The sequence below is a fragment of the Lacerta agilis genome, chromosome 15, assembly GCF_009819535.1.
Source record: "Lacerta agilis isolate rLacAgi1 chromosome 15, rLacAgi1.pri, whole genome shotgun sequence".
Classification (NCBI taxonomy): Eukaryota; Metazoa; Chordata; class Lepidosauria; order Squamata; family Lacertidae; genus Lacerta; species Lacerta agilis.
The window spans coordinates 15,161,496-15,177,263 of NC_046326.1; the positions used below are offsets into that span (position 1 = coordinate 15,161,496).

Here is a 15,768-nt window from a genome sequence, read left to right on the forward strand (position 1 = left end):
TTGAGTCCCAGTGAGCTTTTATTGAGCTAATTCTCTCTTGAAAAGTAAGTCAGGCTTTTATCATCCATCACTTCTGCCCTCTGACACAGATATGCTCAGCCTTTTATTACATACTTGTGTACGCAGACACATATCAAACCAAAAACATGAGCTCTACTGGACATTTGCCAGTTACCAGTTCAATTTTTTTTTTATCTTCCCTCCCGCCCCACCCCATCCCATTTCCAAATTCTAGTCCCCACTGTTCACAGTGAACATGGCCTGGACCGAGGACTAATGAAAGACAATGTTGCTTGAACTGAAAACAAAACATCCCTCCCCATGACGTTTTCCAGTTTTGTTTCAATAAGGGGAATAGAAACTAATTTTTCTTCCAGATACCCCCCCCCCAATTCCTGGTTAAGACACAGCAGAGCCGTTATCTTTGTATATTTCTGCATCCCACCCCACCCCACCCATCCCCTGCACAGAACTCTGGAATGCTGCCAAAAGGGAGATCCTGGCATAGCAGAGGCGCATCACAAGTGTCACAGCAGATCTAGCGTGCTCCCACTTGGGATTACCTTTTCCATATTCTGCCAGGGAAATGGTAGCTGTGCCCCACAAACCCATGGCATGCTTGGCACCAGCAGCATAGGTCAGCCTGCTGCTGGCAACAATGGCACACCATGGCAAAGACAATGCCATGCACCAGAAGCCGCACAAGGCCTCCCTTTACTGGCAGGAGTCCACGGGTCCTGTATAGGTAAACCCAGCCCCAAAATAAAATTAAAATAAAAAATAAGAATGAGATGCCCGATGTTAGCACGTCTGCCTTTGTGTCCTGTTTACATGATCTCATCCAGCTCCACAACAGACACAAAAGCAGGTGAAGGAAAGATGCTCCCATCTCATTCTGGATATTTTTCCAAAAAAAAAAAAAAAGGCAAATAAGACCTACCCACCCCCACCCACCTTCATGGGCAATCTCTGGCAACTGCCAGGCATTCTGGAAAGAACACACTGAAGTATCCCAAGCCTGGCTTTGCCCCTGTCCAGGTCTGGGGGGATTTATCATGTAGATTGGTTACTCCTTGCACAATCCAGGGGAATAAGCCAGCCACAAGGTACATCAGTGTTTTATTCTCTTTGGACCCAGCCGGAACAACATAAAATACATTGCTCTAGGCTGCCACGATGAATATGAATGGAGCTACATTGGCAATTTAGGAAAACCAGTCCATAATCTTCAGGGTTTCTATTCAGATTAAGAGGAAATGGGAGGGAGACCAGGGTCTACCTAGTCAATATCTGGAGCATCTTTCCATTTACATGTCCCTCTATGCACGAGAGGGCTTCTAACCAGCACCAGGTGGCTTTCTGACCCAACAAAAGCCACCCAAGATTGGCGCTCAAGAATCTAGGCAAATGCTGCTCCCCTGCTAGGAGGCCACATTTAAAGTAATACTTTCCATTTAAAAATGCTGTGCTTCAAGAGTGACCAGCTGAGCATGGCACAGGGCATGGGGGCCACCTCAACTCATGGCACCATGTCAGGTGTGCATGCTCCTATGAGGTTCTAGATTTCTGCACACTTGTCACCTTTGCACTAAAATGACCCCCTTCCTTCCTCTGCTAGGAAGACAGAAGACTGGCTGCAGCAGAAGAGCAAGATTTTGCTTTTGGTCAGAATTTCCCACCCACAAAGCATCCCTCCCCCCCACCCCACACAGAGTACTTGCCAGTCTGATGCAGCTGCAGTAAAGTCCCCAGCAGTGGAGCTATACTTTAGTGCAGCTTCTGCTACGTTACTGTGGAGTTACTAGACAAAACATTTTCACTTTGAAAGGTGTTGCCAGGAAGCACCTGGTTCTAAGCACAGACCTCTAAGCAGTAGGCTGGGTAAGGTTGTCATTTTCCATCATGGGAGAAATCAGGGTAACTTAGCTCCTTGGGGCAAGAAAGCAGGATGGTGTGGCAAGTGCAGCTTCTGACTATGTCTGAGCAAAGAGGGTCTGTGCTTGCCCTGGTGCCTCCTGGCAGCCTGTTGCTGGTCAGGCTGGAAGGGAATTCTTAAGAAGTTTACAGGTTGAGTTTACTCACTCCTTTTGCCTGCAGATCAGGCCAAACATCAAGCATATTGGGAGGGGCACAATTTAAAGCAACACTACTTGGACCTAAAGCTTTTACCTGTCGTAATCAAGGCATGCGGGCCACCTGCAGCAGAGAAGGGAGAGGAGAGCAAAGGCTTGGGCAGGGGCAAGGAGGGGCTTGCCCTGGCCTGCTCCAGTCTCTAGGCAGACAGGCTTGAGACAAAGTCAAAAAGAAGTTGAAAGAGGCAACCCAATCCAAGAGAACTCTGGAATTGGTCAACAGTTTTTGCTCTTTTTAGTCCCAAATCCACTTTGCATGTCCTTTTCTGTCTTGCAAGAAGGCAAAGGAGGACTGTGCCCCCTCCAGCACTGATGCCACCTTCCTGGAGTTTCTTGTAGGCAGGAATCCAGGTGTGCCTCCAAAAGGGCTCCCCAGACACACTTCTACCCCACCCCCAGATCTCTTCCAGGTCTGAAGTCGTAGTGCTTGGCATGGAGTAGTGTTGCAGAAAACTGAGCCCCTCTCACCTTTAGCTGCTGTCAAGATCTATCTATAATCCCTTTAACCCCAGCAAACTTCATCAAAACAGGAAAAAGGAAAAAAGAAAGTTATATATGAACCCATAACAGAAAAAACACATATTTACAGAGTTTATACAAGTATACACATCCAATTTTCTGTGGAACACGCTTCAGAAAGGAAAGAACACCACGGCTCTGAGACAAGTCTACCTAGCAAGTGCTGTGACCACCAACGGAGACTCACGGAAACCAGTCTGTAGTGTTCTACAAGAGCACAAGGAGGGCTTTTCGGATGGCTCCATATTGCAGGTGGGTGGCAAGTGGCTCTTTCCTCCTGGGGTGTTGATGTTGCACTCAAATCAACCCAGGTGGTCCGGGTTCTTTTGTTTAAATACACGTATTTACAGAGTGGGTGAACTGCATCTGCATCTTAACTCCTCCATTAAAAAAAAAAGTTGAACAAAAAAAAAGTATTACTGACAAGTGTCACCTCCCGGCCCAGCTTGTGTGCGAGAGGGGTAGGGAGTGGAGGTGGGGAGAGAGACTTTGACCTGAACCAAAATGACTCCTTGGGCTGTATCTGAAGGGTGATATTCTGAATGGTCTCATAGCATAAGGCACTTTGCACAAATAAGTAACAAGCTCTTTAGCTTAAAAGACAGATGAGGAGCCGGGGAGAAGTTGAAATGCACTCAGTCAGGCGGCTGTGGGTGAATCTGAAATCGCAGAGTCAAGCTTGAATTTGGGAGTCTTCTCTTTTCAGAGTTCTTCTTCTCCACCACAAAGAAAGAAATTAAAACCAGCAGTTAGTGCAACTAATGTTCAGTCAGCACACAGTGCAAACATGTGGGAAAAACAAAGGTATTTCCTTCCTATTTTCTGCTTCCATCCTCACAGCCAGATTTTTAAAAAAAGGAAAAAAAAAACTCAGCTCTTTAATCTTCATAGTTCCAAAAACAATAGATGAAAAACCCACAAAGAGAAGGGCATCCCGAAAGAAACAATGTATCACATATCCGGATCAAAGGGCTTTAAGCTTGTGTGTTTAAGCAAAGCCTAGAAAGGAAGAAGAAACACTCACATTAGTATCACACAAAATGCATTGAAAGTTGGCACTTTTGCTGTGGGGTGTGTAGGCCAAAGTTGCAATCACAGCTCAACGCCAGGTAGCAAGGTGTATGCTTTGCTGCCTGCCTGCCTGTGAGGCAGCATAAATAGAAGGGAAGATGCTTCCTGGTTAGCTCCCCATGCATAATCTTTTTGCCTCCTGCATAATCTTTTTCTCTGTATACTTTTAAGAAGAATTATTTGTATTTTAAAAAATGATTAAAAAAATAATTCCCTGCTACTTGTTAATCAAGAATCTTGAACATTTTAGTCCCTTCCAACTCTATAATTCTATGATTCTATTGCACATTCTTCAAGCTATAGGAATGCCCTTTGGTAGGAAGACATCCTTAAACTCTTGTAAGAACACATGTACACTCCATTACATGTGAGAATTTGTTTACACACACATATGTATCAACAACTTAGGCACCCAACCATTGTACACGTGTCTCTGCAGCCACAGTAGGTGCTGTGATTCTCCAGCGGTTTGACTTCATCCCTGAAGGTGCACTCCATTGTCTCTCAAGACGGACGGATTTCAACAATATAGGAAGTTGCCTTATACTGAGGCAGACCAGTGGTCTTATGTAACTCAGTACTGACTGGCAGCACTTCTCCAAAGTTTCAGTTCAGGCGTCTTCACCTAGACCTTCCCTGGGGATTGAACCTGGGACCTTCTGCATGCAAAGCAGATGCTCTACTATTGAGCTACAGCCACTCTTATTTCTATCAGCTGCCCCTCAATCTGTTCTCACAGCCACTGACAGAGCCTGAGAGAGCAGAAAGAAAATTCTCTCTAACTGTTTGGGGGGGGGGGGGAAATAGTAAACTTGCCCCAGGCTCTTTGAAAGGTGTACATCCAACAGTCAAGTAGGAAATTTGCTCACTCTGACACTCCACAAGTCCAAAAGCCACAAGAAAGCAGTGATCCTTATGACCAAGCTATAAACTCTTATCTGACCTCATAAATATAGGGAATTAATAACTAATAAGTGCAAAGTGCGGAGACAAGTAGCATTGCTTTGCACAGGCATGCATAGGACAGGTAAGTGAGCAGCTTCAGGAATGGTCTATTTAGCCACCTCTCCAGAAGTGATTGGACAGTCTAATTCAGATTACTTCTCCCTTCAGGCCCCAAGTCAAATACGTACGCAGCAGTTAAGGTTTTTCATCTTCTACAGGCTCACTATGGTATTCTGCCACATACAGGCTCTTGTCAATGTTACTGGGGATCGGCTTGATTTCTGTACCCAGCTGTTCCTCAATACTCTTCAGGTTGAACCGATCATCATAGGTGATCAAGTTGATGGCTAGCCCAAGGTGGCCAAATCGACCTTTAAGGAGAGAAATTGGCTGACATGAGTGGAGAAAATTCTCAGGCTTGCAGCAGCTTTTGCCCCATGTCAGTTAATGCATGGCTGGTTCAGCAGCAGTGCTGAAGACTGTTCAAACCCAGCGCGAGACTCAAAGGCCACCCAGTTCTCCTCCCCACACCCTGTATAGCTGCACTTTCAAGTTTCACATCCCCATTTATTCTGGCATTTTCAACATTCAACAAAAATAATAAAAGGGTATTTCACTATTCCCCTGTGGGGAGGGGTGAAGTACAAAGTATCAGGCAAGACTACCCCACTCACATTTTTATCTCTGTAATAAAGCTATTTGCATGCTGTTTTTCTTGTTCAATCCAAACAGATTACATATATATCATATGGAATATGTTGCTATCTACAATAGATAGATAAAAACTTTCTATTTGTGGAACTAATTGCTGCATAGCAATTAAAACAAGAACAGAGATTAGGGTATTCCCCTGCAAAGCTTCCTCAAACCTGCAGTGGGCAACCAACAATCCTGTTGGGGGCGGGGGGAGCCTGCTTCAGAATACCCCCCCCCCCGCTCTTCTTGAAAAGGTGCCCATTCTCAAGAGTGTAATGGGTTGGGGTAGGACCACAGGGAGTGTGGTTCACAGAATCATGCAGAACTTGGCCTGAGGAGGACTTCACTGGTGCACTGCATCGTGCTTCTAATCAAATTGGCAGTCAACAAAGCTGCTGCAGAGAATGCATCTGTGTCAACCCACTACCACACCAGGTGAACTGCAACTATGCCAGCTGCGTTTTCAAGGGCATCCCTCTGTAAAGTGCACCAGGAGGTTAGGAGACTGCATAGATGATGGGAGCTCAATAAGGCTTTTCTGTTTAAACTCTGGGATAGAAAGCATGAGGCCTGCTGGATTTTGTGGGACTCCCAACTTCCATCAGCTCCACCCAGCATGGCCAATGGTCAAGGATGATGGAGGCTGCAGTCCAACATCATCTGGAGGCATCATGATCACTACCCCTGGTTCAACTTCCTCTGTATGGTTTCAGAAACAATACTAATTCATATCCGATCACTGGATAAGTGATAACCCCACACATTAGCTTCGTCCCTGCCATTATTTTTCACCCCATGCTGTCCACATATTGTAGAAAGGTTTGAAGGAAGAGAAGCCTCCTAAACCCACATGAGCTGGAACAATAACAGCCTACATGTTCCTCAACACACGGGTAGTATCAGTGCAGGGATGGCCCACATGGTCCCATCCCCACCCCTCTATGCAATCTGAACTGTGCAGAAATAAGTGACTAATATTGCTCACAGATTGTTTTCTCAAAGGAAAAGAGCTTGATGACATCAGCTCTGCTTAACAGAGGGGTGGCTGGTGGACCAACAGAACCCTAAGCTGACCATGGTCTCCAACATGAAGTACAAAGTCAAAGTTGGCTGCTGCTTGCTCATTGAGCAGTAATTGGGGAGAAGCTACCAAATAAGCTGTCATTCTTCACTGCACAGCTTTCTCACCTGATCTGCCAATACGGTGGAGATACGTTTCTGCCAGCTTTGGAAAATCAAAGTTTATCACAACATTCACAGCTTGGATATCAATACCTCGGGTAAACAGATCTGAAAAATGAAGTTTTCAGTTTAGATAATTTGACTAAAGTGACAAGGAGAGCCCTCCTCAACCAAGAAGTGTTAAGATGGTCTGCCAACAGGCACTAGTGGGGCAGGAAACTAAGGGGCCATTCCATGAAAAATGAGCCTGATAAGAATGCTAGATGAGCGCTGGACTTTGGTGAGGAAGATTCCAAACGTGCAATCTAACCATTTTTTTAAAGCTAAAGACAAAAGAAGTTTAGTTTATGGACCTCCTTTTCAAAGTCCACCCACGTAGTCTTCACAGAAGTGTTCAAGTTAAAAGTTTTCTGAGGATTGTCCCACCCGTTACAGCATTTTTTCCTTAATTTTGTATCGTTGTAACCAATAAACATTGATTTAAACAGATATGCTGAGTTTATCATTGATTCATCTCCCAACTCACAGTTTTTCCATAAATCAAACTTATCTCAAGCTTCATGTCCTTTTTTGTCCCACCCGTGACAATACTTTAACATTTAATAAAATTGTCAAAAATATCCATAAAAATAATAAAAAATTAGTAAAATGTTCAGTATCTTATTAAGAACATAGTTTAAATTTTGGTTGTTAATTTTTATGTATATTTACATTGTTACACATATGCGTGAATACCAAAAAACATGGTTCAAGTGTCCCACCCGTGACAATGGAATGGCCCTAAGACACAACTAATTTTGCACTTAGTTTTTCCTTTAGCCTCAGATGTGGAGTTTATGGATATGTTAAGAGCTACTGGATTCTTTAAAGGACTAACCCTGAAGGACCCTTCACAGCCACACAGATATTTATGATGAACAATACACACTGTTGTCCCATAGCTAACTTTTCCCAACCAAGAAAATTCAGAACCTTGACAAAGTGGTTCTTGGCTACTCAAACTGTTGCACCATTCAGTTGTGAATGCTCTTCAGGGATAACTACTGAGCCAACAAAAAGCTGAGGGAGGACTGAGAGAGGTTATCCAAACTGCTTTCCCCCTTATTCATTCTTATGTCCATTCATAATAACGCCCATACCCCTCTTGCATTCTCCTATTTGACTGAAGGTGCTTAATGAATTTCCAAAATGGAAGCATAGAGAAGATATTCTAAGTCTACTTTCAATTTGATATTAAATAGTCACTAGGCTTGAGACATGAGCCAGAGGGAAAACAAAAGGGGTACTCACCAGTGCAAACAAGATTGCGGCATAAGCCATTCCGGAAATCGTGGAACACACGATTGCGGTGCTCCTGGTAAGAAACAGGAAGAGATTATTCACCAAAACATCCCCTGATGTTGAGAGACCAAACAGCTGGGAACCTTCCATTTCTGGGCCTCCAGAGAAACAGCAAGGAAACAACAGTCTGCACAATTCATGCCACAAAGCACAACTTGCTGCAGGAAAAACTGCTGCACCAGATATTACATGTCTGAAGTGCTACATTTGGGGCCACTCCCTATCAGTTCCTGTCTTCTACTTTCACACTAGGTCACCCCAATTCTATCTTAATTTAGCCTTCTGTTTAGCCCCCCATTGTGCCAGTACCAATCTAACTCTCATTTGATTTAAGAACTGAAGGAAATCTCTTCAAACACATATTTCGGTGCCATACGAGTAGTATTAACAGAACTGGAGGTGGTTCCAGAGAGTATTTGTATATGCCATGCAGCAAGAAGGGAACATCTGAACAGCACCTATCTCCTCATCTGCCCTGCCCCCCCAAAAACCCCTTAGTATCAGGAACCAAGTTGCATTAAAATCCTACAGGTGCTTGTTAATTTTTAACTTCATACTGACCTGTCTCATCTTTGCATGGATATAGAAGCACGAATACCCCAGCTGGGAAATTTTCTTAGCTAGTAGTTCAACCCGTTGGGAAGAGTTGCAGAAGATGATTGATTGGTTGATTTGGAGCTAAATGCAAATACAAAGCATTCAATGTCTGAAAATTCCAAGGCAATTAATCTTTTAAAAAAGACAAAACTAACAATCACAACAAAGCACCTCATTTATAAACTGCACAAACACTTCCCACACATAACCATGTATTATCCTCCCCTGGATGAAGCTGATGGGAGTTGGATGTTCAAAACATCTGGATAGCATCAGGCTAGGAAAGGTGGCTCAAAGTAGTTCTAATGGTTTTGGTAAAAAGAGTTACCAGCTGCAAGATGAACAAGTGGTGTGGCTGCTTCAGTTCAGCATAGTTCCTGGGGACCTCACAACTTAAGCCTCGACTCAGGGAAGAAATGTAGCTTCAGAATAGTCCAGAACATGAAGCATACAGCTATGTATATCCTCTTAAATGACAATTTCTCATTCACAGAGTTCTATTCTACTGGAAAAATTATGAGGGATGGGGAGCAGTAAGTACAGATATGCAAACACAGCTTTTCATTTGGACTACATTAGAGGAGGCCACCATGTAAGCCCTCATTTCCTCTCCAAGAGTCTTCAGACCTGTGCTTTCTAGATGAATGGCTTTTATTTAGTTTACTGTTTAGTTATATGACTTGGTCTATTTTATTCCATGTATGAAACTTAGTTTGGGGCAGAATTGGAAGCCTGGTGTCACTGCTTACCCTGGAGAATAGTGTGTTGAGACAATGAACTTTCTGACGCTCAGTTACATAGGCATAGTACTGAGTAACTCCCTTCAGTGTCAGCTCTTCCATCAAGTTAATCTCATAAGGTTTCTGCAAGTGGGAATTCTGAAAGAGAAGCATTTTGACATTTGGGTAAAAATGCAGCCTGCAGGGAACCCTGATAGTTGTTCTTTTGGTCATTCAGAAAAGAGGAATTTATCAAATGTTGTAGCAAGTGCGAACAGTCCAAGAAAATAATCAACGCTGCACTTACCATAAACTTCTGTACACTTAAAGGGAAAGTGGCTGAGTATAGCAAGATCTGTCTATTTTTAGGTAGCGTGAGAATAATGTCCTCCATTATTTGAACAAAATCTTGGGACAGCAGCTTGTCTGCCTGCAAATACAAGTGGACCAATTTAACACTGGGGTCTTCATGCAACATATAAAAGCTTGCTCAACGTTCAGAGATCCTTACTGGCCTGTCTTTACAAGTAGTTCCAAATAAGAGTTCCAGCTTCACTTTAACATGCCTGCCTAAATAATAATTTAATAATAATAATTTATTATTTCTACCCTGCCCATCTGGCTGGGTTTCCCCAGCCACTAAAGACATTAATATTTCCCAGCCCTTAACCAGAATCAACTTGACCTTATTTTTCCATGCAGCCCCTACCCCTTTTAAGCAGAAGAATCATCCTTTGCAAGGGTACCAGGATACAGGCCTGATTTCAAAATGCATTTCAAGAAACATGAGTTGCCACATGCTGCTACTTTAACTTGCAAAGAACAGATTCCAGAGTCTGGCAATGCTAATATTACCTCATCTAGAACAATCATCTGGACATGGTCCACCTTTGCTACTCCTTTCTTGATGAGATCCAGAATCCTCCCTGGTGTAGCTATCACCACATGCACTGCAAAAACACAGAAGCACAGAGAGATGAGCTGCAACTTGAATTATGGAGGTCTGAAACTAAGCAGTCATATGCTACCCAGGGAATCCAGGGCTCTACACTTCCGCATCACAAGATCTCCTACCTGTATCATCAAGCCTCATTATGTCATCACGTAGGTTGGTTCCTCCAGTGGTTGCCATCACTTTGGCCCCTCCCATATGTTTGCTGACCTGGATGCAGATCTGACTGACCTGCAGGGCAAGTTCTCGTGTGGGAACAATCACCATTGCTGCAAGAAAGAAGAATATTCAGGTGCAAGAAAGAAGAATATTCAGGGCAGTCCAAGGATTTTTGCATTCATATATTTTACCCTTTAAGAGTTCAACACATGACTTTCAAAAATCCCATTGTTCTTACCAGCCTATACAGACATACACTAAGAGTGTTAATTGTAAATAGAGGCAACGGAAATAGAATTTTTCTTAAAACATATAAAAACCTAGACTACAAAGATCAATGAAACAGATTGGCAGCAAGCTCAGGACATCAAAGTTATTAACAAAATGAACAATTAATTGACTGAATTCACTAACATGGTGGTCTTAAGTCACTAGCTTAGAGAGCTTCAATAAAGGAAGTTTCACCTAGTCCAGAAGCAATTATTTCTAAGCAACAAATATTGGGGACTGTCTATCACCCTCTTGCCTGGTATGCAAATGAGCTTCCCCGAGGCATCCAGTTGGACCAAGAATATTGGACTAAAGACAGACTGATTCAGAAAATAAGTTAGGTACTTAGTTGGCGGGAGCATACTGTAACAAGAAACACTTAATTGCATCCCATTGTAATTTTCATCAACTAAATCTACTCTCAAGAATTTTATCTCTACAATGCAGAGAAAATCTCAGCAACTGTTTCACAACTCTGGGGTGGGCAAGTTTGCAGTTTCCTGTAAAAGTGTTCTGTAAATCAAAGAACAGCCTTCTTAACAGGTGCTGCTGAAGGTTAAGGGGGTGTTGTTGAAGAGGCAGGGATAAAGCAGCATTATCAATCTTGAGAAAGTCTGTCTAATGCTTTGTTTTTCTGACATCTGTGAAGTGGGAAATTAAAGATAATAAGGGATTAAACAAAGCCATGGGTAAAATTTAAAGATCTAGACAAAGTTCACATGGGACTTACTTATTTCCCATCTTCAACTCACCTTGTATGTTATCCTTCTTTAAGTCAAGCCGTTCAAGTAAGGGAATGAGGTAGGCGCCGCTCTTTCCGGTTCCGTTCTTAGCTCTAGCCAAGATATCCCTCCCAGACAAAGCAATGGGAATGCTCTCCTCCTTAAAAGAAGTAACAAGGATCAGCACAAGAAAACACAATGCTTAGCTCTAATGGGAGGCACTGAAGCTAAAGAAACATTAGTTAAGACCCTAGGGCAAATAAGCACGTATCTGCCATTCATGAACACGCCACCCAAGCAAGAGGTCTACCATCATAAACTGGACCTCTCACAAGCAGAGTGATAGAAGCTACAGAGGGCTCTCACCCTGTCAGTATGGTGACTCAGAGGTAATCAACTAGCTAGGATTTCTTTTTCTTTTCAAAAATGGGCACAGATAGCTGCTTCCAGTTTTTTCAGATGATATACAGTTTTCAGGATGAACCAAAGTCAAAGCACAGGAGCCTTGTCCTCCAGTAAAACAGTGTCACAGAAAAAGCAATGAGTCAAGATTTCTCCCTGTTGCCCTCCATACAGCCAAAGACTGGATGCACAATTTAATACAGAATCCACTTAAATATTTTTCAGGCAATTGTGACACCAATGGCCTATTGAGAAAATAATGGCTTTCCCCCTAGCTGGTCAGCTTGCTGAATAAGAACAACTCAAGCAGGAAAAGTTCTGCATTATTAACTATATTGAACAATAATGTTCCTGAACTCTGCACATACATGGATGAGGGAGGAGCCTCAGTTATCCACTCAGCAGCTAGATAAAGTTTGATCTATTAGATATTGCCAGAGTGCCAGTGAAAGCAACATGGCAAAATAAAGCATCGTGCTCAACAGGAATCTAAAGCACCATATCATGCACCATCCAGCTCAAATAGTCCTCTACCAGCTGAATTTTCATTCACCAGGCAAGCACCTTACACCTGCTCCTGTCACACAAACCAACCTGAATCGGAGATGGTTTTTCCCAGCCCATTTCAAAAATTCCCATCAGCAACTCCCGTTTCAGGCAGTAATCTTCAAATTCATTTCCTTTTGTGGATGTCACATCCTGAACAAGCAAAGTAGAACAGTCAGCTTATGCCCTCTCACACATTAAATTTCAATACCAGATAAAAGCAGGTAGCAAGAGTGATAGTTCAGTGGCACAGCACCTCCTTTGCATGTAGAAGCTCCCAAGTTCAATCCCTGGTATTCTATAGATAGGGCCGGGGAGACCCCTTCCTGGAAGCTTGGAGAGCTGCTTCCAGTCAGTGTAGAAACTACTCAGAAGGACGGCCCAACAGTCTGCCTCAGTATAAGGCAGCTTCCTTGGCTTCTTGCTCATTTGCTCATCATGGAGAATATGTACTAAAAGATGCTCTTGCTTGCATGCACAAGCCCTTCGGTCCATTCTACACAGCCAATGTGATTAGTACAGCACGTCAAAGTGCAAGTAGATAAATAGGTACCGCTCTGGCAGGAAGTTAAACGGCATTTCCGTGCGCTGCACTGGTTCACCATAAGCAGCTTAGTCATGCTGGCCACATGACCTGGAAGATGTCTGCGGACAAAACGCCAGCTCCCTCGGCCAGTAAAGATGAGCGCCGCAACCCCAGAGTTGTCTGCAACTGGACTTAATGATCAGGGGTCCCTTTACCTTTTTTAGTCCAAACACCTCCCTCAATTATATTTAAAGCCCAATATTTGCATGCTTTCTAAGTTTAGGAACTCCTTACCGAAGTTTTAATTCTCAGATCTTTTGGAGGGAGTTTTAAAGTCTTCTTCCAGTCATCGCCAGGTCTGAAGTGAGAAAATAAGACTTGTCAGCCCTGATAGGATGCACCATTTCACTCTGGACTGAGAGTACCACAGAGCCAGAAATGCAAACCAGAGAACATGACAAAAGAAAAACTAACGCTTCCACAAATGTACCCCAAGGCTTAATTCATATAATAGCCATCTTCTCTCATAGGACTTTGAAGGGAACCAAAGCTCTTCAACGGAAAATATTCAGCACTTGCCAAACTACAATTTCCAGGACACTTTGGCGAAGGCATGGCAATTAAAATGGTGTAAAACCAATACTATGCAGCTATGTCAGAAGAGGTCCATATACTGTACTTTTATTATGCATGTGGCAGATGCAAAATCCATGCCTTAGAAAACTTGTCAGAATGAGTTAACTGAAAGCAATAGTGGCAAATTTAATCTAGCAACTAACTAAGCAAGACGAGATTCCTTAGGCTGACAGTGCACCACCTTAGTCTGTGTTTCAGGATGCAAAGTTCTTCTGACATATGATCATTATGCAGTCAAGTAAGCAAGCACCTGAAATTGTAAATATTATATTTAATCTTCACATGCCACAACATACTCCTTGATCTCATCCCCAGTATTAAAAACCAAGACGTTGTTTGATTCTTGCTGAACATAGGTGCAAAAATGGTAATCAATGTAGAATGTCTAACTCAACCACATTAGCTGCCTATGTTTCCAGGCCAATTCAAGGTTCTAATTTTAACCCATAAAGCCTTGTGAGGCTCAGGGCACTTATCTTTGTAGAAGGTGCCTACTGACATGAATGTATTTGGTCAGTTCCAATAAATGTTCATGGAAGGCTTCTTCAGTGATGGCTCTGCAACTTGGTAACATTCTCCCAAAGCTCACTTGGCACAGAAATTGCTGTATCTATATGGTGCGAGGTAAAAACCTTCTACACAATGTGCATTTGACAACACATTAATAAATATCTCTTCTTTAATGCATTATCTGCCACTGTTGATTTTGTTATTTTTATGGACAATTGTTTTTATTATGGTTTTAAATTTTATAAGCCATGTATTTTGTCTTGGGTCTTTCCACAAAAGTTGTCCAAAGAGATTTAATAAACACTATAATCGATTCATAATATAGTCAATTCTTCATTAGGGGAAAGATGCCTTTCATCTAAACTAAAAAATTCTATAGTAAGACCACCTTTAAAAAAATTCCCAGATTACCATAAACTAAGCAATTTTAGGCCAATATGCTCTTTCCTAATAGCCAAAGTAGTTGAGTGAACTATAGTGGTATTACCTCAGGTTAAGAACTTAATTCGTTCTGGAGGTCCGTTCTTAACCTGAAACTGTTAACCTGAGGTACCACTTTAGCTAATGGGGCTTCCCGCTGCCATCGCGTGATTTCTGTTCTCATCCTGAAGCAAAGTTCTTAACCCAAGGTACTATTTCTGGGTTAGCTGAGTCTGTAACCTGAAGCGTCTGTAACCCGAGGTACCACTGTATAGGTAGTCTATCCAGGAGTACTGGGAGCTGTCTATCTAGGTCCATATCAAACTGGCTTCTGGCTGTAGTTTCAGGCAGACTGCCTTAATCACCATAGCTGATGACTTACAGTAAGTGACATGGGGAGCCTAACTCCAATAATGTTATTGAACTTCTCAGCAGTTTTTGTAACTAATGATTATGGCATCTTTCTGGAAGTGCTACACGTTTTGTGAATACAGAGACCCAGTGCTTTAAAAAAAATGTTTAGGGGTACTCTCATTTTGACTCAAGAAAATCACCATTTTATAGTTCAAATTGGAAAAAAATAAATACAGTAAATGGACAAAAGTACAAATATTCACAAAATGTTTAGGAGTAGGTGTACCCTTGCGTCCCCCCAGAGAAAAGCACTGGGGAGACCACTTTGCAGTCTTCTATTACAGTCATACCTCATGTTGCGAACGCTGCGGGTTATGCGTTTTTGGGTTGCGCTCCGTGCCAAACCCGGAAGTACCGGAACGGGTTACTTCCAGGTTTCGGCGCTTCGCGCATGCGCAGAAGCACCAAATAACAACATGCGCGTGCGCAGATGCAGCGCTGCGGGTTGCAGACGTGCCTCCTGCGCAGATCGCATTAGCAACCCAAGTGTCCACTGTACTGCCCTATTTGGCAATTACAGGTGATGATAATGGAGGGCTTTTCTTTCCTGTAGAAGCTCTCTTATGGGGTATTGCATGTATCTCTTTTGTCCCACCATATTAATACAAGACAGGGGGTTTCTATTCCTTTCCAATCTGAACCAGGTAAGATAATTCTTAAATGACTGCCTGAAATCAGTAATAGTCAAGATGAGGGTCAATATCAAACTTTGTCCAGACAAGACAGATGCTCATAGTAGGTGATCTTATAACTGGAGAAGAGATGGAACTGTTTGCTCTGAGTGGGGTCACACTCCTTCTGAAATAAGTTAATTTCTGGAGTTTCCGCCAGGACTCTTAGGTGGAAGTTACGGACAGCAGTACATTTCAACAGTTTCAACCAATAAGGCAGGGAGCAAGTAGCCTTGCCACTGTTATGCAAGTCTGGAAGCCTCACTCTTCCCAATATACAGCTATGTGTAGCTGACCTTGAAGATGATGCAGAAACTTCAGTCCATCACAAATGCAGC

The 15,768-nt window shown here is 42.9% G+C and overlaps 1 protein-coding gene across 1 annotated transcript in view; it reads right to left on the minus strand.

Annotated features, from left to right (window-relative positions):
- Positions 1-15,768, minus strand: part of DDX6 (DEAD-box helicase 6) — a 20,476-nt gene continuing 4,708 nt past the window's right edge. The window contains exons 3-14 of the mRNA XM_033172366.1: positions 13,074-13,137; positions 12,302-12,406; positions 11,336-11,465; positions 10,277-10,423; positions 10,058-10,152; positions 9,510-9,632; positions 9,233-9,361; positions 8,448-8,564; positions 7,836-7,899; positions 6,552-6,653; positions 4,856-5,038; positions 1-3,650 (exon numbers count right to left, since the gene is read on the minus strand). Coding sequence (XP_033028257.1) covers positions 4,863-5,038; positions 6,552-6,653; positions 7,836-7,899; positions 8,448-8,564; positions 9,233-9,361; positions 9,510-9,632; positions 10,058-10,152; positions 10,277-10,423; positions 11,336-11,465; positions 12,302-12,406; positions 13,074-13,137 — 1,252 coding nt within the window. The 3' untranslated portion in view covers positions 1-3,650; positions 4,856-4,862. The remainder of the gene's footprint in view (positions 3,651-4,855; positions 5,039-6,551; positions 6,654-7,835; positions 7,900-8,447; positions 8,565-9,232; positions 9,362-9,509; positions 9,633-10,057; positions 10,153-10,276; positions 10,424-11,335; positions 11,466-12,301; positions 12,407-13,073; positions 13,138-15,768) is intronic.